Source organism: Babylonia areolata, chromosome 1 (assembly GCF_041734735.1).
Source record: "Babylonia areolata isolate BAREFJ2019XMU chromosome 1, ASM4173473v1, whole genome shotgun sequence".
Taxonomy (NCBI): Eukaryota; Metazoa; Mollusca; class Gastropoda; order Neogastropoda; family Buccinidae; genus Babylonia; species Babylonia areolata.
The window spans coordinates 3,590,710-3,615,709 of NC_134876.1; the positions used below are offsets into that span (position 1 = coordinate 3,590,710).

General features: G+C 41.8%; 1 protein-coding gene across 5 annotated transcripts in view; it reads right to left on the minus strand.

Annotated features, from left to right (window-relative positions):
• Positions 1-25,000, minus strand: part of LOC143297814 (uncharacterized) — a 213,081-nt gene that overhangs the window by 172,493 nt on the left and 15,588 nt on the right. For 3 of the 5 annotated variants that reach the window (XM_076610614.1, XM_076610362.1, XM_076610438.1), the window contains exons 2-3: positions 11,681-12,997; positions 10,687-10,776 (exon numbers count right to left, since the gene is read on the minus strand). In XM_076610614.1, coding sequence (XP_076466729.1) covers positions 10,687-10,776; positions 11,681-11,755 — 165 coding nt within the window. In that variant the 5' untranslated portion in view covers positions 11,756-12,997. Of the gene's footprint in view, positions 1-10,686; positions 10,777-11,680; positions 12,998-16,078; positions 16,117-25,000 lie in introns of those variants that run through there. The other 2 variants (XM_076610532.1, XM_076611028.1) reach the window with 2 other exon arrangements.

Below are 25,000 nucleotides of genomic sequence, written 5' to 3' on the forward strand. Positions count from 1 at the left end.
AGTGATAACAGCAACAGCTGTGAAAATGATAACAGTGGTAGTACTCAAAAATCGATGAATCATTTGTAATTTTGTGTATAATCTTGCGCAGTGCGAGTCAGTGCGCTGAACACACTTCAGTTACACAAATAACGTACTGAAACCACACACACACACACACACACACACACAGACAGACAGACAGACAGACAGACAGAAGCCTGTATTTCCTTTCCAAGCTAAAAAAAAAAAAAGTTATGTGGTCATTAATCATCATCATCGTTATCATCATCATCATCACCAATGAGAATGAGTCGTCGTCATCACCATCGTCGTCGTCGTCGTCACCGTCGCCTTCATCATGACCACCACCATCATCATCATGAGTGATCATGATCATTATTATCATCAATCATCACCATCATCATCAGCAGCAGCATCATCATCATCAACAGATCAACAGCATCATCATCATCATGAGTCTTCAACTCTGTCAACGCAGGACACAATATCAGATCAACTTCCATTGCCAATCCGTGTACAAAAGCATGCACACCAGCTATCCATTCACCTGTGAATTACGGTCATGCATACTTGTACACTCTTTGCCATTGTCACACCGAAGCTGGGAACCATGCGCGCAACCCAGCAGCACTTGAATCCATATTTAAAGTCAACAAGCGTCGCGCATGCATGCACCATAAACACCAATATGCTAAACAACCCAGTTAAGTCCTGACCTGATATATAACTGCCTTTTTTATGTGGAAACGAAATGGATAACACTATTGGGGCACTTGTAGACTAACGAGAATGGACGGGGAAAAAACAACAAAAAACAAACTAACAACAAACATTTGTGGAGACGTAGTCTTTAACACACAACCGACAAACTTGGAGGAATCTGATGAACAGTTCTTCTGGGGTGCGTCCCAATACTCTTCATAGAATTAAAGGAGGAGGAGGAGGAGGGAGGAGGAGGAGAAGAAGAAGAAGAAGAATGCCCCTTCTAAGAATTAAACAACTGAATCTATATCTGAGTCTGAGGCTGAGTCTTCCCCTCTCTGTCTGTCTGTCTGTGTCTTTGTCTATCTGTCTGCCTGCCTGTGTGCATCTCTCTCTCTCTCTCTCTCTGTTTGTCTCCCTCTGTCTCTCTCTGTCTCTTTGTCTCTCTATGTCTGTCTCTGTCTCTCTCCCTGAATCCTCAAAAAACATCTACTTTTGACATGTCTGACCGATGTCATAATAGTGTCGACAGGTTCTCACACTAGATATCATAATTATAATAAACCTTACATGGTCAGCGGCGGCTATTAAGCTGCAAACGAAAACTAAGAAAAGAATCGGGCCTTTGTGAAAACGTACACCTCCTATGGCGGCCGTTAACACAAAAATTCGCCGCTGTCATGCAATGTGACACCTTGAAAGCAATCACCTTTTCACGGTGTGTCAGAAAAGACCGCGTACTACATACACCACACGGTTCTTGTCGTTGTTTGGTGTCAGTATGCTGTCACACACTGCAGCTGCTGCCGGGAAAGTCGACACCTTTGGAACACCCTCCATGTGCATATGATTAGTCTTTATCTTTGTCTTTTTTTTTTTTTTTAAAGGTGCCGATTTACTGTCCGATATTGTCTTATACGAAAGCTACGTTACACAATAGGTCTACACACTAGAACTCAACGATCTGTCCTCCTCTCTCGCATCCCTCTGCACAAGTCACACAGTCACCCTGCAGTGGATTCCCTCCCACTGCAACATGCTTGGCAACGAGACTGCTGACTCCCTGGCAAAGGAAGGGACTACGAAAGAGCAGATGGACAGGTCTACCAACTACTCTGAATCCAGGACCATCATTAAGGCCAAGCTGCAGAACAAGTGGAAGCAGCAGCATCCATGCCACAACAGAGCAGACCCGTACTACCTGCTGACTCGTCGAGAGCAGGTAGCCATTTTCAGGCTCAGGACAGGCCACAACCGCCTGAAACACCACCTATACACGAAACTCCGTATCGGTGACACAGAGCAGTGCCCCTGCAGAACAGGCATCCAGACAACACAACATCTGCTGCAGTCCTGCCCGCTCCAACAAGCGCTCCGAGAGAAAACCTGGCCCGACCCAATCCCAGCGGCCTGGAAGCTCTACAGAGACCTTGAGGACCTGCAACGTACTGCCGCCTTTGTCGTGGAGACGGGGGAATCCATCTGATAAATGACGAACGAGACAACAACAATAGGTCTACATTTCGGAATAATGCCAGGACCCACAATAATTATCATTAGAGGCCAGTACCGTTGGCGCCGAATCTGGTACCCACTGGTGAAGAATAAAAGTCCCCAAAACCTTCAACAGCCATCGGGGGCAGTGACTTCATATCCACTGTGTTTAGGGCCGTATGATTATAGGACTCGAACCTGTGACCGCTACCCTACCTATCTACCTTCTTATACATTCTGGGTGCAGAACCACTAGGCCATTGCCCCCCTGCTCTAATTCGTGCTGTCCAACTCACCGCGAGATCTCTGATCATCAGACACCTGTAGATAGGGAGACTCACAATCACGCCGTCGTTCCATTTTTTTTTTTAACCTACTCCCTTGAAAAAGACATCAGTGGATTATGCATCTGAAAAAGAAAAACTACGGCTAAATAGATAAAAGAAAAAAAAAACCCAACCAACCAAACAAAAAAACCCACAAAAACAACAACAAAAAAACCCTCCAACAATTAAAAACACACACACGCGCGCGCACACACACACACACACACACACACATACACACACACACACGCACACATACACAAGAAAATAGCACACTGGCTGGTTTTGTTCTATGATGACGTCAGAGCACTGATTTTAAGGCCGTGTTGACTTGACATTGTGAACCTTCGTGTCATCAGTTTATGAGTTATAGACATTGTGAAAAATTGCGTCATCAGTTTATGAGTTATAGACCTTGTGAACCTTTGCGTCATCAGCTTTTGAGTTATTGTGAACGTGTTTTGTGTTTCTAGATGACGTCAATTGTCAGCTGAAGTTACGGACCAGCAGCTAAAGCTGAATACATAATTACAAGAAAGGTTTCATTCATTCGCACACACAAACACACACACACACAAACGCACGCACACACACACACACACACACACACACACACAAACACACGCACACACACACGCGCACGCACACACACACACACGTACACGCACACGCGCTCGCACACACACACACACACGCGCGCGCGCGCACGCATACGCACACGCACGCACAAACGCACAAACACACACACACACACATACACACACGCAAGCACATGCATGCATACGCACACACGCACGCACACACACATACACACACACACACGCACACGCACACACACAACGTGCGCGCGCGCGCACACACGCACGCATACATGCACAACAACAATCACAACAACACCAACAACAACCTCAACGACACACACGTGCAGGTGGGCGCGTGCACCCACCCGCACATGTGTACAGAGAGAGAGAGAGAGAGAGAGAGAGAGAGAGACAGAGAGAGAGAGAGACAGAGAGACAGAGAGACAGAGAGACACAGAGAGAGAGAGAGACAGAGACAAAGACAAAGACAGAGAGTGATGATCAGGTCAGTGAAGGCAGATAGGAAACCCACCATCCTCACCATCAACGTCACCCCTTACACACCCACCCTCACCCAAGCAAAAAAGGCATATTACACATCATTATAATCATTTTATAAGCATTCTTTTAAACCATTGTAGAATGCGAGAAACAGCACTGCATGGTGTGTGTGTGTGTGTGTGTGTGTGTGTGTGTGTGTGTGTGTGTGTGTGTGTGTGCCTGTCTGTGTCTGTCTGTGTCTGTGTGTCTGTGTGTGTCTCTGTGTGTGTGCGCGCGCGTATGCGTGCAAGTCTGCGCGTGCATAATCACATGCCAGCCTTTCACACAAAGGAAAAACAAGAAAAAATACTCTCAAGGTCATGAAATACGGGTTAATACCCTCCATATGATCTTTTCTTTTCTCTCTGACCCTGTGCTTTGAATGAAAATGAGAACAAAAGTTTAACTTCATTTTCCTTTGGTGTGTCTCAGCACTCATAAAACGTTTATTTTTAGATGGCAGAGCTATAATAGATGTGCTTTAGATTATTTCCATGCGAGTTACCGAGGAAATTTCATATGACGGACGAACCCATATATATATGTATATATATATGTATGTCGTGAATCATGGTTGGCGGTTGCCCTGTTCATCTTCTGTGAACTTACAGTCATCAATCAGTAGGTCACGCGTCACTTACTGGGCGTGTACACTGTACATCACACACACACACACACACACACACACACACACACACACACACACACACACACACACACACACACGTTTTTCTTTTTCCTGTTTTTGCAGTGATGATACCGTGCTCTGTTGCAGGTATTTTTGGGAAAGACTTGTAGCTCTTCAAATGTTACCGGCACTGCCAAATGGGTATACTTCACGCAGGCACTTTATCGGCACTCGAAATAATCATTTCAAAGCTATGTCACCAGAAACGGCAAAATATTTCATGGACATGTAACTGGCACGCCGAAAATATTTCAAAGCCATGTTACCAGCACGGCAAAATATTTCATGGACATGTTACCGGCACGCCAAAAATATTTCAGACATGTTACCGGCACGGCAAAATATTTCGTGGACATGTGACCGGCACGGCAAAAATATTTCATGGATATGTTACCGGCACGCCAAAAAAATATTTCAAAGACATGTTACCCGCAAAATATTTCATGGACTTGTTACCGGCACGCCAAAAAATACAAAGACATGTTTCCGGCAAAATATTTCATGGACTTGTTACCGGCACGCCAAAAAATATTTCAAAGACATGTTACCCGCTAAATATTTCATGGACATGTTACCGGCACGGCAAAATATTTCATGGACATGTTACCTGCACGGCAAAATATTTCATGGACATGTTACCGGCACGCCAAAAAATATTTCATGGACATGTTACCGGCACGCCAAAAAATATTTCAAAGACATGTTACCGGCAAGCCAAAAATATTTCAAAGATATGCTACCAGATCGGGAAGAAAATATCACATGGCACATGTTTACCGGCACGGAAAAATATATTTCATGGCACATTACCGGCACTGGAAAATATTTCATAGGTGATTCAACGGAACTGTAAAACATGTATGAATGAGAAACTCTTTGCAATCCGGTGAAGTGCCTATGGAATATACAGCCGCACCGATTACATGCTTATGTTTTCTTTTTTCGAGGAAGTGTTTGGGTTTGTTCCAATGTACGAGGGTCATTCAATAAATAAGGTGAATTTTTCGGTATAAGGACTTCTGATACAGATAGAAGCTTACTTTTTTTTTCTTTTTTTTTCAACGTAGTCTCCCAGCACTGTCACACACTTTTCCCATCTGTGCACAAGCTTCCGTATTCCCTCAGCGTAAAAATCTTTGGACTGATGTCTCAGCCAGTCGCTCACAACACTTTTGACTTCATCGTCACTTTCAAACTTCGTGCCTCTCGTGAACGCTTTCAAGGGACCAAACAGGTGAAAGTCTGAAGGGGCAAGGTCTGGGCTGCAAGGGGGATGAGGGAGCAGTTCCCAGCCCAGCTCGTTGATGGTCTGCACCGTTCGGGCTGCTGTGTGAGGCCTTGCGTTGTCATGATGCAAGATGACTCCTTCTGACTGATGACCCCTGCGTTTGTTCTTCATGTCTTTCTTGACCTGCCTCAGCAGTTCACAGTAGTTGGCACTGTTCACAGTGCTTCCTTTCTCAAGGAATGAAATGGTGATTGGGCCTTGCATATCCCAAAAAACGGTGAGCATCACCTTCCTCGTGGACCGCTGGGACTTGAACTTCTTCTTCACTGGAGAGCCTACGTGCTTCCACTCCATGGACTGCCGTTTGGACTCAGGCTCATAGTGCCAAACCCATGTCTCGTCACATGTGACCACCTTCTTCAGAAACTCATCACCATCCTTCTCATAGCGGCAGAGACACTGCTGGGACAACTCGACCCTCCTCTGTTTGTGCTCTGGAGTAAGCATCTTTGGCACCCACCGGCAGCTGACCTTCGAGTAGCCAAGGTCATCATGGACAATTTTATGTGCTGTCCCAACAGATAAGCTCAAAGTCCTTGCAATGTCATCCACTGTCACCCTTCTGTCAGACTGAATGAGGTCATTGACTGATTCGATCACCTCAGGAGACCTCACTTCTGTAGGCCTTCCAGGCCTGTCTTCATCCTCAACACTGCTCCGTCCTTCTTTAAACAATTTAGCCCACTTGTAGACATTTTTTCGGCTGAAACATGTGGCTCCATACACAGTTGACATTCTCCTATGAATTTCAACTGGTTTGCACCCTTCAGCAACCAAAAACTTGATAACTGACCGCTGTTCAATCCTGGAGCATGCTTCTTGGTCGGCCATCTTTGTTAATCGCCAAAACTCTCAAAGTTTTTTTTAATCTGCAAAACAAATTAAATCCATGTGAAAAAGAAGTAAAAAAAAAAAAAAAAAAAAAGAAAAAAAAAAGTAAGCTTCTATCTGTATTAGAAGTCCTTATACCGAAAAATTCGCCTTATTTATTGAATGACCCTCGTACCTTTTATTTACCTGTGTGCTAGCTGAATCTGTAGCATACGCAGCATTGACTTGAAATTGTGTACCTTGTGAATGGAGAGAGTTACCACTCTACTATAATGTTTACGTTTTGGTATTAATGTAAGAAGCGCTACACGCTATGTATCATTATTGATTCTTTTTTTTTAAATGCCTGCACTGTTAAAAAAAGAAATCGGAAATTCCGTATAAAATAAGTCCTAGAATTTAGGGCTGCTAAGACATACACTGTCAAGCAGTTGTGTGCATTCACACGCGACGGAAAACTTCATTATACAATGACGACAGTTTTGCGTTTCGCCTCGCCTGATTCGGCTGACAAAAATTTAATGTCCCGGCACAAACTTGTCACCGCGACCTCAGAATACTTTACAACACCTGACAGCGGTACACCCCTCCCTTTTCTGTCTCTCTGTTTGGGGTGTGTGTGTGTTGGGGGGGTGGGGGTGGGGGGGGGGAAGAGACTTAGAAAGCTTGATATCCATTCCTTACTGCCTACTTGATTTCTATTCGTCCGTCTATCTGTATGTCTGTTTTTCTGTCTTTTTTTTTTCTTTTCGTTCACTGTCTGTCTCTCTGTGGATGTATATTAACAGGGACATATGAGAAGCAAATGCCATGCCTAAAATATAAGTTACTGAGCAAGAAAGTTCTACGTCCCCCCTGATTTCTTGAGTACTGAGCTCCCCTCCTCTCTCTCTCTCTCTGTTTGTCTGTCTGTCTGAGTGTCTGTCTGTCTGTTATCTATATCTGCCTCTTTTTCTGTCTCCGTCTGTGTGTTTGTCTGTCTGTCTTTCTCTCTCCCTCTACCGTTGCGGCCTCAAAGCGAAATGCAAACATTGTTGTACATTGTGTGCACTATATTCATGTACCCCTGTTTCGCGTGCCAGTAGCCTTTATGTCATCAATAAAGCGTCCGTGTCCGTGTCCGTGTCCGTCTTCGTTACTGTGCGACCCCTCCCACCCTCTCTCTTTCTTCATCCATCTTCGTCTGTCTGTCTGTCTGTCTGTCTCCGTGTGTGTGTGTGTGTGTGTGTGTGTGTGTGTGTGTGTGTGTGCGAGGGAGACACAGACAATCAGATTTAGAGAGAGAGAGAGAAAGAGAGAGAGGGAGAGAAAGAGAGAGAGAGAGAGAGAGAGAGAGAGAGAGAGAGAGAGAGAGAGAGAGAGAGAGATGTAAGAGACAGAGAAAGACTGGCAGACAGACAGACATAGAGACAGAGCCATCGAATCAGTACAATCACTGAATGGATCGTTTAACTCGCTCTATAATTCGATCATGCAAGTAGTAATCAGCGGGTCAAATGTATACCTCCCCCCTCCCAACACCCCTCCCCTGCCACACACACAGACACACACACACACACACACACACACACGCAAACACACACACACACACACACAGAAACACACACACACACACACGCACACACACACAGACAAACACACACACACACACACCACACACACACAGACACACACACACACAGACAAACACACACACACACACACACACACACACACACACACACACACACACACACACTCCCTTCACCAAGCTCCAAGCGCGTTGATGGGTTAGTCAGCGTGGTTATGATATTGAAGGTAATGCTGCTTCTCGTTTAGGTCTTGCACAATGATACACAGCACAGCACTGTCCGAGTATCATAGACTTCATGCTCATCATCCCGCGACTTTGGGGGGTGGGGGGTGTGGCGGAGGGGGGGGGGAGAGAATACACACACACACACACACACACACACACACACACACACACACACACGCACGAGCGAGCGAGCGAAAGAGAGAACGAACGAACGAATCTTTTTAATGAGGGAAGTGGAATAACCATGTATATGCTTTTTTACATCCAGCCCTCAGGGCAAAAAGAAATGAAATCAAAATGTTCACAAGATAACAAAAGGTTATTGAAAAACATACATGAAATTCAAATACACTCAATTGCACAGTAGCATTTACAAGTACATAATCATGATACCTGCATTAATGACAATAATGTATATGAATATGGTAATGAGAGAGATAGAGTGAGTGAGTGAGTGAGAGAGAGAAACAGAGGATGAATGAATGAAGGAAGGAATAAATGAATGATAAATGAATGAATGAATCTTATTCCCGATAGCATTAGAAGTAAGCAAACAATTGCTTTCTCCAGCCCTCGAAAGGGAAAAATGTCGAAAGAAAAGGTATGAAGAAGACTCCCCAAAATGAGTAAACGTTAACAAATTCATAGAAAACAAGAAAAGAAACAACATTATGATAAGCATCATATTTATAAGAAACAACACGTAATTTATTTATAAGAAACAACACAGAGAGAGAGAGAGAGAGAGAGAGAGAGAGAGAGAGAGAGACAGCGACAGATAGAGAGAGGAGACAGAGACACACAATACAGACTGACGGAGAAACAGACAGACAAAAAGAGGCAGAGACATTTACACGAACCAATAAACAAGCAGACACCCGAAAGATAAACACAGGACCTGCCACCAAATAACCCAAGCCACATACTTTGCCGGTCATCTGTGCTAAGCACCAACTCCAACCTTTCTGGACTCACGTGTGTAAACAGAGGGACTCCACGTAAACGACCTGTGTGTGTGTGTGTGTGTGTGTGTGTGTGTGACAAACTTTAACGTTGGCATTTTCTCGTCAACTACAAGTGGCATATGAACCAAACTTGGTAAGAAGGTAGGTATGAAAAAGATCTTTGAGAAGTCATCCCCCTTAATGTTGATTGTAATACGATGGTAAACAAAGGTCAAGGTCATTTTGGGGGCATAATTAAAAGTATGACAGACTGTATTGTGTATCCAATCTTAATCCAGCCTGGTATTGCGACTTGTCTCGTGTAAACCATAATATTCATTAATGATTACTTAAAGAAAAAAGGAAAAAAAAAGAAAAAGAAAAGAAAAAAAAGTCAAACTTAGAAGGTAAATGTCAAGGTCACAATATGACATGTGATATTGACATGCAAAATTACTACGTGCGAAGGTCTCATGCACAGTCTTCATCGAATTTGGTACAAGGCTTTGTCATGGTGAGAGAAAAAAAATGTAAAGAGACACGATCAAAGGTCAAGGTCACAACATTGCATATTGGAAAATAATGTAGAGGCATGCTAGAATTTGGGGTTTTTGATCCAATTTTCACTAAACATGGCATAGTGATTTGTATTGGCCGGAATACGAGTTTGTTGTCGTTATTGTTGTTGTAAATTTAGAGTCAAAGGTCAAGGTCACATTAAGATTTGTGTCCCACCAGATGATCTGCTTTGCAGTGTCTTTGTTCTCTCTCTCTCTCTCTCTCTTTTCTTTCTTTTTTTGTTTTGTTTGTTTGTTTGTTTTTGTTTTCATGATTCCATTTTTAGATTAATTATCATACGTGAGTCTTGAAGACCTTGCTTCTCTCGTGTTTTTTTTTTTTTCTCTCTTTCCAAACGTCTTCATTCAAACATGTATATCAGCACCATTAGGTAAAGCACATCACCATTATCATCATTGATCTCCCCACCCACCCCACCACCACCACCACCACCACCACCACCGCCACCACCCACATTCTCTCTCTCTCTCTCTCCCCGCCCTCCTCCTTTACAACCCACCAAACCTTACCGTAAGCAGTACATACACAAGTATCTTGATTCCTGGATTATCGCAGGCAGCACGAGGATTACGATAATCGCACGCCCCCTTCAACCACAAGGAAAGAAAGTCGATATAGAAATTAATTATGTCCACTCGTGCAGAAGCCACTGACCCCCAGGCTCGCCTTCACCTCTCTCATTAATGATATATATATATATATATATATATATATATATATATATATATATATATATATATAAGAAAAAAAAGAAAAAAGCACAGGCGCCCGAAAGCGTACAGTTCAGTATGGTTCCTCACTAACTGCATAGGCGCCTGAAAGCGTATGGTGTCTTTATGTGTTTTTTTTTCTTCTTCTTTTTTTTGGACGAGAGTTATATATCGTGCACAAGGGGAAAAAAAAAAGACTCACTCTCAGGCTAACGTCACTGAGCTGCGACTCCAGTGGCTTGGGTCGTCTGTGGTCGGTGTGATGGGACAGCAGAGACTGTGCCGCCGCTGCCTTTAGGTGTTGCCGTTTTAAAAAACATGAATTAGATATCAATTTTGTGTACTGTTGCTGCTCCTGTTCCTCGTGTTGTTGTTGTTGTTGTTGCTGTTCTTCTTATTTCTTTCTTTTAATCAAATGACAGCTAATTGTATATCAAAATCAAATGGTCAGTTTGTTTTCTGCAGCTATGTGATAAATGTAAAGATATATTTGTACAGCTGGGAAGGGATGGGGGGGGGGGATTATTGCTAGGAAGGTCGAGAACAAAACAAAAATCAGTTAACAACAACCAACAACCCCCCCCCCTCCAATACCCCCCCCCCCCCCCCCCCCCCAAAAAAAAAAAAAAATCAAAAACAAAATCGTGCTATCACAATATAACCACATTTAGTTAAGTGTTCCTAAACTATAATGAAAGATCGTTGATTCACGCTTTAAATTAGTGAAAAGGTTTGCTATAATTTGGTCACAAGAAAGAGACAGAGGGAGAGAGAGAGAGAGAGGGCGGAAAGAGAGAGAGAGAGAGAGAGAGAGAGAGAGAGAGAGAGAGAGTTCATAAGAAAGGGAGAGAGAGATTGAGAGAGAGAGAGAGAGAGAGTTCATAAGAAAGGGAGAGAGAGATTGAGAGAGAGAGAGATTGAGAGAGAGAGAGAGAGAGAGAGAGAGAGAGAGAGAGAGAGAGAGAGAGAGAAGTACGTTAATCAAGAGATTCTGGCAGACATGAAGACAGACAGAGAGTTAGAAGCATAAACAAACATGGAACGAATGAAGGAGGGAAACGAAAACTTTAAGTAAGATATCGATATCGATATCGATTCTTATTAACTGCTCGTCACACACACACACACACACACACACACACACACACACACACACACACACACACACACACACACACACACACACAGTTACTCACCTTCAAGCTCCCATTCCCTCTTTGGGATCCATCCATTTCATTGAAGCGACGCTTCTTCCGACAGCAGTTCCTCATGTTGAATTTCAGGGACACAACCTCTCTGAAACCACTGAGTAGTCCTCTTGGATGTCAATTGTCTCCCTTGTTTATTGTTGTTTTTTTCTTCTTCTGGGTTTGTTTGTTTGTTGTTGTCGTCGTTTTCTTAGATATTTTTAAACTTTGACTTGTTGTGCTTCTTTTCTATGGTATCTTTTTTGTTAATGCGCTAGGAGCACAGAGTGTTCGATAATTCTTCGTATTTTTGTTTGAAAGTAACTGTCACCCTGTTCGCAACTTGAAGGGACACATACGTTTGATCCTGTTTCGTATCAGTGTTTGTCAAACAACTCCAACTGAACAAACTTGACCTTAAGGGTGTAGACGCCAATAGATTGTTAAACTCCAACAAGATTTTCAGTGTTTAAAAACACAATTCGTCTGCCCTTTCTGCAAGGGGCACTGTCCAGTACTACTTTGTATTAGTTTTTGGTTATAATTATTTAGCTTTTCATGTTTGTTTTTTTTGTCTCTCCCGTTCTATTTCCTTCTTTTACTTTACAGAAACACACATTCAATTCTGCCACCAAAGCAACTGGACAACAGTTCTCTCCCTTTGAATTTGTTTCCTTTTTGTTGATATCTTTAAACACACACACTCCCGAATCTGCTTCGAATTTTATAAGACAATTGTCTTCCTCCCTTCCTTTTATTTTCGATTTTATTTTTTATTCTTTCAGTGGCACAAATTGTCTGACACTGCTTCGTAATCCATCTCAACCTCAAGTGGAGTTAAACGAATGATAGACTGGATATTACCCTTTTAATTAAGGTCAAGTGTTGTTGTTTTTTTTCTGTTCGAAGTTGCTGTTGTCAAAATGACTGGTGGGGTCATATGATGTTGCTGTAGTTGTTTACAGATTGTGGAGTGAGAAGCTATTACCGTTTTCACTGTCAAATGGTGTCTTTTTTTTCTGTTGAAAGTTGATGTAGTCACAATCACTGACGGGATTGCTGCTGTTGTAGTTCTTGATAACTTGTAGAGTAGCCACCAGATCGAGGCGGGAGCTGGGCTTAGTTGTTGGCACTGGGATCAAGTTCGTGGAACAGTTCTTCTCTGGTCGACCACTGGCCTGTTATTCAAGGCGTTGAAGGACTGGGTGGTGGCTGTGTGTATATATATGTATATACAGCGGCTCTCATCCAAACAGCCTGTAGCGATCTGTTGCCTGTATGAACACCAGAAGGAAAGTCCTCGCTTTCAGCAGTGGTGGTTCGTCACTGTTAGGAAAAAAAACAAAACCAGTAGGGGAGGGTAGTACGTTTTGACTGAGTCTTGACAGGAAACGTTTCCACGAGGACACACACACACACACACACACACACACACACACACACACACACACATATAACTTAAATAAAACAAAGTTGAAAACCAACACCTATTTTGTTAAACAAACCCCCCCCAACCCCCCCCCCCCCAAAAAAAAAAAAAAAAAAAAAAAAAATCAGAATTTTTGCTGCCTCCCGGCAGCTTGGTTACAGACTACACTTATATATATATATATATATATATATATATATATATATATATATATATATATATATCCTACAAGGGGAAGTACACGCTCATTGTAAAATCTGGGATGCTACAGATACACATATAATGCACACAACTATGCACCGATACATACAAGCATACACTGAGTGTGTGATGTCATGACAATGCTTTGGAAGGAGCTTGACTAAATCATGATACACTTCCTCTTCTTCCTCCACCTCCCCACATTACTTTCTCCTTTACTTACTACTGCAAGTGCTGTCGCTGCTGTTACTGCTACTACTGCTACTACTACTACTACTGAAATGAAATGAAATTATGGTGCTTTGAGCCTCGCCGACCACTAAGGCCATCTCAAGGCTATCGCCGCTTTAATAACTACTACAAGGGTAAAACAACAACAACAACAAACAATTAAAACGAATCACCACTTCAAACTTTCCACTCAAAGTTTAAAAAAAAAACTTCCATAGTTTAAAACCTTCAAATCTGGTTAAAAATGTTCACTTCTTTTAAGAAGTCCATCAGCGCCCACGGAGGGACATCACGAAACAAGGTCTTCAAAGAAACCGCCGTGTAATGTCTGTGTCTAACGTCATGCAGATCCCAACAGTCAAGGAGCACGGGTTTCACGGTGAGAGGCTCATCACAGGGAATACATCGAGGGGCCTCTTCCCCCTTCAAGTAAGAATGAGTAAAAAAAAAAAAAAAAAAAAAAAAAAAAAAAAAAAAAAGTGTGGCCCGCATGCAGTCTGCTACTACTACTACTACTACTACTACTACAGAATAGTGTTTACGGTAGAGTTATTTCGTAAACACGCGTCATTCCAGCTCTCTCATTCTCTTGTGATTATTTGTGGAAGTACAAGAGCAACAATTACAAAAACACCAACACAAACAGAGGAGAAGGAGGTAAGGGAGGTAAGGAAGGAGTAACGTAGACAGGTGGGAGACGAAGATGAATTCTTTATTACACAAGGGTTGAGTTCTTTTTTTTTTTTTTAAATTTTGTTGTAACTTTCTCAAAAATGATTTATATATATCTTCTTCTTCTTCTTCTTCTTCTGTGTTTCTCTTCCATCAGACAATGATACTGGCAGAAGCATCATTTGATTGCTTATTCGCTTGTTACATTTCTGCATTTGCTGTTGTGAATAAGTCATTGGATATCCAGTTAATCAAAATAACGATAATAATGGTTCATCAGCCGTCACTAGTGTATTTCAAAGTGCAACGTTGTGAGCACAGGCTAAGCTTTAATCTCGTTGATGCTCGTTTGTCTGCTTGTATTTGTAACGTACGTGTACTGTTAAACAACTGAAGTTTGTCTAAACGACGGGCGCAATAGCCGAGTGGTTAAAATAGTTGGACCTTCAGTCTGAGGGTCCGGGGTTCGAATCTCGGTAACGGCGCCTGGTGGGTAAAGGGTGGAGATTTTTACTATCTCCCAGGTGAACATATGTGCAGACCTGCTAGTGCCTGACCCCCCTTCGTGTGCATACGCAAGCAGAAGATCAAATACGCATGTTAATGATCATATAATCCATGTCAGTGTTCGGTGGGTTATGGAAACAAGAATATACCAAGCATGCACACCCCCGAAAACGGAGTATGGCTGCCTACATGGCGGGGTAAAAACGGTCATACACGTAAAAGCCCACTCGTGTACATACGATGAACGTGGGAGTTGCAGCCCACGAACGAAGAAGAAGAAGAAGACGTTTATCTAAACCAAGGATTGTGAAGTCAGGGCTTATTCTTCTGGTAAGAAGAAGAAGAAGAAGAAGAAGAAGAGCAACAACAACAACAACAACAACGACAACGACAACGACAATGACGACGACAACGACAAAGACGACGACAACGACAACAAAGACAACAAAAATTAACAAAGAACAGCAAGAAGAAATAGAAGAAGGAGAGGAAGAAGACGAGAGAGAAAGGAGAACATGTTTCTGTTTCAAGGTGGTGTAAAAGAGTGCGAGGGAAAAAAACAAAAAAACAAAAAAAACTAGTGGATGCCTGACCTGCACATACACCCAAAGCACCAAAGAAGAAGAAGAAGGAGAAGAAGAAGAAGAAGAAAGAGAAAGGAGAACATGTTTCTGTTTCAAGGTGGTGTAAAAGAGTGTGAGGGAAAAAAAACAAAAAAACAAAAAAAACTAGTGGATGCCTGACCTGCACATACACCCAAAGCACCAAAGAAGAAGAAGAAGAAGATTTTACCTACAAAGCTAACTCACAGACTAAAAACACATCTGTCTCGGTAACACATACCTTAACTGTGTATATAACACTTTTAAAAAGTATATAATTATAATAATTCTAAATCCCGGCGCATTCAACCCTTCCGCCAATGAAAAATCACAAACAATTAAATAATCAAAATTAAGAATACGTAAATAGATAAGTAAATAAAAAAAACAACAACTGAAATAATAAGAATAAAACCAAATAAGATAGAATTTGAAATAATGAATAGATAAACAGATATAAAACAAGAAGAACAGATAAATGAATAAACAAACAAATAATAAATAAATAAACAAACAAACAAATAAATAAATAATTACAAAAATGAAGCAAAATAAAATAAATAAATAAAGATAAAATAAATAAGATAAAATAAGCTCATTTAAAGAAACAGCAAAAGAAAAAAAAAAAAAAAAAAAAAAAAAAAATCCACTGTCGCAGCTACCTGTTCCGTCACCTCGAAACAATCACACACTAATTACACACACACACACGCAAATAACAACGCAAAAAAAAGAAAAAAAAAAGAAGAAAAGCCAGGCACATACATGACTCCTGTAACACATCCTACACAGAGGAACAACTTGTCCCGCTACTGACCGCACACAATCCCAACACTGTACTGCTAGCAGCACACAAGCTGGCTTGACTTGAATGCCAAGGCGTTAACTCTTTCCATACGAACGGCGAAAGAGACGACGTTAACAGCGTTTCACCCCAATTACCATCATCAAAATATTGCAAGCGTAAGGCTCTTATACTGAAGACGTGAATGTTGACAAAGAATACCACAATTCTGACGATGGGAGCTAAAGGTTGGGTCATTGAGACACCCACTGGACATCCGAGAGGTTTGTGTAGAGGAGAAGAGAGGACTGGCCGTACTGAGTGAGTTAAGCTGTTGCTCTTTATTTCCACCACGTTGTAAGCGACAGATTAGGCATGCATACATACATACATATATATATATATATATAGCAAGTGGACGGGCAGGATGGAGAAGTGGGTGAAAGCGAGGGGGCTGGGGGCGGGGGGGTAGGGTGTGGGGGGTGGAGGGGGTGAGGGGACAGGTAGACTGAGGTGGGAGGTGGAAGTGGGTGTTGGAGAAAAGAAAGGGGAGGTTGTTGACGGAGAGGAGGAAGGAGGGGAAGGGGAAGGAAGGAAGAAAGAAAGAAAGAAAAAAATGGTAAGGAAAAAAAACAGGTGGGCAAAGAGGAGGAAGAGACATGACATTCAGGTAACATTGTCCCTCCCTCTGTTTGCCACCTTTTCTTCTTCTTTGTTACCTTTAATAGGCTATAGCATTACTATTCTTATTCGTCGTTCTTATTATTTTATTCTATTTCATTATTTTCATGTTTTGTGTTGTTCTTTATTTTTATGTCGTTAAACGGGCAGAATTGTAAAAAAAAAAAAAAAAAAAAAAGCCTTTGCCTAATTTTTTACCCATTAAAGATTCAATCAATCTTCTTCTTCTTAAAGCTATAGGGTTCACCAAAAAAAAGTTAAGGACCACTTCATAAAAGCAGACATGTTTTCATAATATATTAAAAAGAAAGGTAAGGCCTCCAAGACTCACTTGTGATACACACTTAAAGAAAAAAAAAAACTTATAAAAATTATAAGAAATAATTTGTTGAAATGTGTTCTCTATTCATTATCATAATTTGTATGTAGCTTCGCGTTAAAAAAAAAAGGAAAAAAAAGGGTTTCTATGCAGATTAGAACCATGGATTTTTTGGTTGGAGAATGAGTGGTTTTATCCACTGCGCTAGCGCGGGTTCAATGCGGAATAAATCGACAACGGTATCAAGTGATAACGCCGTTTATATCATGTTATTTTGGTATATCTTGGGCATTTCGAAATTTCCTTCACGTTCGAGGTAAAGGAGACGTTCCCATCGCCTCAAAAACACTGCAATATAATTATGTCCCTTTTCATATATCTGCAGATATCCGTGTGCGACAAGGTTGTCTTTCCACTCACTGAGAAACTACACTGTCCATTCAATTTCTTTTTCCTGTTTATTCTATGTAATTTAATATCCACTTTAAAACATTCATATGCAGTAAACACGTCGATGATTATTTAAGAAATTCTTTTAATTCGGCGGTAAAAGAGACGTTGCCATCGCGTCAGGCTTTGCAACATGTTTTGTCAAGATCTGCGGCACTGACAAGTGCCGTGCAGACGACGCTGGTCTCAGCTCAGTGAAATGGTCGATTCAAATTTTCTTTTATGTTTATTCTAGTTAATTCAGTGTCAACTTTAGAATATTCATATGCAGTAAACACGTCAATAATGTAGTTTGTGTCACTGTACCTGTTCTGTCCAGAATGTGCATTTCTTTGCTTTCAATTGCGAACAAGAAAAAACGAGGTCATGGCGTATTGTCACCAGACAATTGGGAAGCTGCAAAGGGGTAACAGCAGTTTTCGGAATCCGGAACGAACAACAACGAAATGAACTATTAATGATTCGGAAATACGGCAAAATTCAGGAGACGTGAAGATTTGTGTTCCTGCTATCTTTAAGCCAAATTTGGTATTGGCAGACAAAGTATTTATAGAGAAAATGGCAATGTTAAAGTTTACCACACACACACACACACACACACACACACACACACACACAACCGAACACCGGGTTATAACATAGACTCACTTTCTTTACACAAGTGAGTGAAAAAAATCGAGAAATGATGCATATGGTCTGCCACTGGCCTGTCATCGAAAACTCTAATGACAACTTGAGGCACACGCCGTGTTCCATGAACAATTTGAAACAATACCCTAAAAAAATTCGATTATTCGGCCAATCGTTTACAACCATTTAGTGGTTTATAAATAGCTATGGTTTTTCATTGTAAAAAAAGGGAAAAAAAAGAAAAAAAAGACAAAATGAAGACAAAAAGAGTAAGTGCACGTTCAAGAAAGTACCACTGGTTATGAGAGGTGCTCATTACATTGGCATGGCATTGGCTGCACGCACACACACACACACGAACACACACACACACACACACACACACACACACACACATCACACACCCCACCCCACAAACAAACAAACAAACAAACAAACACACACACACACACACACACACACACACAGAAATGTGGTCAGCGCAGGGTGAAATCTCTGCTGTTACCAAACGGAAACCCAACAGTGCAGATGAATCATATTTACACAAGCAACTTTCTGCTTTGTTGTTTAGGGGGGAAAAAAATGCGCCGCCGTCTTGTTATGCAAAAACATGCTGACATCAAGCGTATGTACGCACGGTTTTTTAATGTTTGTGTTGCCTTACTTTGTAAAGCAGGCAAACAGAATGGGCTCAGTCACGTTTTTTGTGAGAAACAGGCAAGTGACAACACAGACGAACAAGAACAATGACGCTTTGTTTTGATCGCGGCGTTCGATTTATGCTGCTTAGGTCAGGATCTGCCTTCTTTCAGTTTTGCTCGTTCTTTTTTTTTTTTCTTTTTTCTTTCTTTCTTTTTTCCCGTTTTTTTGTTTGTTTGTTTTTGTTTTGTTTTGTTTTTGGTGGGGTTTGGGGTGTGGTTGTGTGTGTGTGTGTGTGTGTGGGGGGGGGGGTTCGTGTGGTGATGTGTGTGTGTTGTGTGTGTGTGTGTGTGTGTGTGGAGGGGGGGTTCGTGTGGTGATGTGTGTGTGTGTGTTGTGTGTGTGTGTGTGTGTGTGTGTGTGTGTGTGTGTGTGTGTGTGTGTGTGTGGAGGGGGGAAGGGTGGGTGGGAGGGGCATGGTAAGGGGGGGGTCTCTTGTTTATTTGGATTCAGTTTGTTTGAGTTTGGTTCAGGCCAAGTGATGCGTAGTATAAGGAATAATTTTATCACTTTCTGGAACTTATTTAGCTAAAATAAACTCCTCCTCCTACTACTACTACTACTTCTTTTGTGGTTGTTGTCCGATAACTTTGCTACCGATATACAGAATACAGAATGCTTTATCATCTCAACAAGAGAAATTCATTTGTGGTTTAAAACACATAAACAGTACATGGAAATCATGGTTATTCAACATGTATACATGAAAGACACAGACTGTTTAGATGGCAATCCATGTGTACAATAGATAATCACAGCAGACGACGACGACGACAACAACAACAACAAAAACAACAACAACAACAGAAACCTTTAAAAGGTAACTTAGAGTAAATCATACGTACATTATACATGTGCAATACAAAATTAATTAAAGGCTAGGAATAACGTAGACATAAACTAGTATACTAAAAGTAGACACGAGACATATAATAACAATGCAATTCAACAATACTTTGATTTAAGATGTCACATTCCACATACACACACTCTGGCATACATCAAAAAAAAAAAAAAAAAAAAATCACAGATCCCTTTATTGATTATCTATATATCATTTAAATTTTCGTTGTTGTGAATTTGTCCAAAAAAAGAAAAAAAAAAGAAAAAAATCATTCCCTGCAGGCAAGGGCACTGAAAAGAAGGAAGAGAATGAACAACAACAATTACTACTACTACTACTACTACTACTACTACTACTATCGTTGTTGTTGTTGTCGTCATTGTCATCGATAACGTTGCTACCGATGTTTCCGTTGTTGTGAATTTGTCACTAGATTCTCATTCCCTGCAGACAGGAGTACTGAAAGGAAGGAAGAGAATAACCTACTACTACTACTACTACTACTACTACTACTACTACTACTACCGCTGTTGTTTTCGTTGTTGTCATCGATAACGTTGCTACCGGTGTTTCCGTTGGTGTGAATTTGTCACTAGATCCTCAGACAGGAACACTGAAAGGAAAGAAGAGAATAACCTACTACTACTACTACTACTACTACTACTTCTACCGTTGTTGTTGTTGTTGTCATCATTGTCATCGATAACGTTGTTACCGATGTTTCCGTTGTTGTGAATATTTGTCACAATTCTCACCATGCAAACAAGAAAACTTAAAGGAAGGGAGAGGAAGGGAGGCTGGACTACTACTACTACTGCTGCTACTACCACTACTACTGTTGTTGTTGTTGTCATTGGCATTGTCATCGATGACCGATGTTTTTCTTGTTGTGAATTTGTCACAAAACTCCCACACTGGAACACTGACGGGAAGGAAGGTACTGGAACATGGAATAACGAAGTGGTTGAGTCGTCATCCTCACGATGGGAATCGCTTTTTCTTATGCACACAAGCTTCACGTTATTTGTAGATCAGAAACCCTGATACCTGCATTTGTATTACAACCACGTGTGTTTGCCATTCGGCGAAACATGTCTGGTCCAGTTCCTGCGAAATCCAACTTTGTTTTGAAAGCCATGTAACACTCTCTCTCTCTCTCTCTCTCTCTCTCTATATATATATATATATATATATATGTGTGTGTGTGTGTGTGTGTGTGTGTGTGTGAAGGTGGCTGTGCTTGTGTGTGGGTCTATGAAGAAAAGGAATCTTCCGACAAAGTTCCCAACTCACCCACCCATCATCTCCGTCCTCTTTGTCCTCGTACCCCCTCTGTGCCCACTCTGCCATGGCAAACAAACAGTGGAACATGTCCTCAGCTCATGCAAAGCGGCGTTGAGCAAAGGACGGTACACATGGAGGCAAAACCAAGAGCTAAAAGAAATTGCGCACGTGGTGAACCACTGCCACCAACCCCACCAGAAGTTCCAGTAGAGTTCCGCACTGCAGATGGCAATAAAGTCTGGCCAGGAACAGCTGTAACATTCAAAGCATGGAAACATGGAGCTGCTTGATGGTGCCGAAGATTGGGAATGCACAGCTGACCTACCAGAGGGGAAGAAACACCCGGAAATCATCAGCAAGAGCGGCATGAAATATGACATAGTACTACACTCCAAGGCAACGAAACAAGCGATTCTGAATGAGCTCACTGTGCCATACGAAAGCAGAATGCAGGAAGCCCACATCTACAAGATCGAGAAGTGTTAGCCTAGCCAGCAGCCTGAGATAATCTGGCTTCCAAGCCAAAGTCCTCGCCATAGAGACTGGTGCAAGAGGGTTTGTGGGCGCATCTGCCTACAGCCTTATGAAACAGCTGTCGATTTCTGGCAGAGAGAGGACACGGGCTCTCAAGGCAATGGCAGAAGCAGCAGATAAGAGTTGCAGTTGGATCTGGTTGAGGAAGAATGAAAGTAAACTTCATAAGGATTACATTTCCCTACTCAAACTAGGCGTACGATAGCTCAGTGGTTAAAACGTCTGCCAGAAAAGGTGACTCAAGTCCTGAAGTGGCGACCACCTTAGAGGTGCGGGTTCGAACCTGCTGAGGACCAGGTAAAATTTAAAAAAGGGGGAAAAAAGGCGGTAATTCAAGGGCATCCAGGAGTCATGACCTGGGTGCAGCCCGGCCCCCTTAGAGTGTAAGGGCCGAAACCCTTGACTGAGGGGGGCTTCTTCTCTGAAGACCTTGTACTGTGCAGCTCTCCCTATAGGTTTTTTTATCACTGTGTGTGTGTGTGTGTGAAGGTGGGTGTGCTTGCGTGTTCGTCTATAAATAAAAAAAAGAATCTTCCGACAAAGTCCCCAACTCACCCACCCACCATCCCCTACCTCTTTGCCCCCCACCCCAACCCCCACGGCACCCCCCCCCCACTCTCCCCCTTCCCCCCAAAAGAAAAGCCTACATTGATGTTGATTCTACAGCTGACTTCATTCAGCCAGATGACAGACTTACACACTTGACATTCACACAGCATTGCACGCTGATGGTGTACAATACTAATGGGATCATAGTAGATATACACACGGTCACTTTCACATCAGAGCAACACCCGTTCACTCAGCTGAAGGAAGGTAAAAGAGGACAGAATCTATCTTTCATCGGATCAAAGTAGTTATCTATTCCAGACTGAATAGATTTACCGAAATCTTCACCCATACACGTATGTATACACATGCGCGCGCACTTGCATACACACACGCACACGCACACTCACGCACACGCACGCACACACACAGAAAACACTGAACTGTTATTGTACATCGGCCATAGGCACTTATACAAACACGGAGAAGTAAGGGGGGGGGGGGGGGGGTGTAGGGCGTGGGAGAGAGAGACAGAGACAGAGAGACAGAGAACTTTCCGGGATTTCGCAAAACATTAGACAAGGAGATGTTATGTCTGATTCAAACCATCCTGTTGGCATTCAGTTCGAGTGCTCTTAATCTGAGACTCGCAAAGCAGATTTTATGCCATTTATTTGTTACGATCTTAATATAGTTCTCTGTTTGAAAAAAATGATTTCAATGAATGGAACCATTTATACCTATCGTTGCTCTCTGTTTCAATGTGCCAGTTTTGTTTGTAACATGCTAATGAGAGAGAGTCAAAAAAGTAAAAAAAAAAAAAAAAGAAAAAAAAAGTTTTAATTGTCAGGCCTCTGGCTCATAAAAAACCGGAGTCACAGCAAAATGTAGCATGCAACATGTGTTGATTTACATATCATTCAGGCTTTTTTTTTTTCTCTCTCTCAAAGTTAGTGCTTTATAGCTATACATCGACAGTTTCAAGATTGGTTCAGTATTTTCACTAGCTAAGACAGAAAAAAGTCTGGACCATGATGAACTTCTGAAGCATTTGAGCGGTATTAATTCGTGTCTCAGTTCCGTATATTTCGGACATACAAAAAGAAAGTGTATTTCATTTTCAATCGTATTGGAACAAAAAGGACAGCAATTATTAGCATTATTCAAATTTGGCTTGTACTGTAAATAGAATTGGAGACATACCCATTATAAACTTAGCGAGGCAATTTCGAAAGTTAATATTCCTGAGAGAGAGAGAGAGAGAGAGAGAGAGAGAGAGAGAGAGAGAGAGAGAGAGAGAGAGAGAGAGAGAGAGAGAGAGAGAAGAACAAGAACAAGAGCACGATTAGGGCTGTTCTCTACAGGAAATATCAAAATGAAGAAACACACACACACACATACACACACACACACACACACACACACACACACACACACACACACACAGTCCACATCCGTGAGAAAACGATTTTTCGTAAACACGGATATGGCAGCGTAAAGGTTGTTGTTGCTGTTAATGTATTTGCTGTTGTTGCAATAATGAAATGCCTCTCTGTCTTCTTTTGCTTTGCTTCAAGAAGGAGACTATTGTAATCATGTGGAGATGAGTTTCAGTTTCAGTTTCAGTAGCTCAAGGAGGCGTCACTGCGTTCGGACAAGTCCATATACGCTACACCACATCTGCCACGCAGATGCCTGACCAGCGGCGTAGCACAACGCGCTTAGTCAAGCCTTGAGAAAAAAAGGTGAATAAATAATAAATAAGCGTACATAAATAAGTAAATAAATACATAAATAGATGAATAAATAAATAATTATTATAATATGAAAAAAAAGGTAGTGGAGATGAGATCACAGGAGCGCCATTCATGCAAGACGCATCAATAACTATAATGTTCAGAAGTTTTTCTCAATAACCATTGTTACTCAAACGGAACTCAGCTAACGGAAAATACAGAGAAAAGCTTGTGAACTCATAGCCGGCATAAAGTGGTCACAAAAGGTTGAGAACCACTTCATAAAAGCAGGCAGACCACTTAATAAAAAGCAGGTATATTTCCATAAATTATTTTGTTTAAATCGAGAGGTTTTTTTCTAATTTTATTTTTAGACTACGTATAGTCAACCACAGGTCTCATTGGATATACAAACGTTTTACACACACACACACACACACACACACACACACACACACACACACACACACACACACACACACACACGTGCACTATGGACGACTTGAAAATGTGTTTGTGTAAAAAAACGTTTCCGAAAAAAAAAAAAAGATTAGCAGCTGTGGTTCTTCATTATAGAAGATGTAAATGCACGTGGCTTTTTCGAGTCATTTGTGTGGTTTGTGAATGTGTAGGGGTGTGGGATAGGGGAGAGAGAGAGAGAGAGAGAGAGAGAGAGAGAGAGAGAGAGAGAGAGAGAGAGAGAGAGAGAGAGAGAGAGAGGTGTCTGTGCCTCTGTGTGTTCGTTTTGATGATTCCTGTAGCTATAACTGTAAGAAATAAGATAACCTATATCTCTAACCGTGCATGAACAGGAAATGGCTATATTCTTCTACACTAACTTCTCTCTCTCTCTCTCTCTCTCTCTCTCTCTCTCTCTCTCTATCTATCTGGTGTGTGTGTGTGTGTGTGTGTGTGTGTGTGTGTGTGTGTGTGTGTGTGTGTGTGTGTGTGATATGCTTTTTCAGCAAAAGAACTGAACAACACAAAGAATTGTATTCCTAGCGTCGCGGACTGACGGCTGGGAGGACGCGGGTTCGAATCCCAGCGGAGGTGGGTTTTTCGGCCCGCGACTGGCTCCTACCCAGAGTTGATTGTGCTATGGGCTTAAATGGCGAGACTGAGACCACACCGTCGAGTGTCATCTACTTCAAGGATGCGTCTTTGGGTGTGTTGCTCT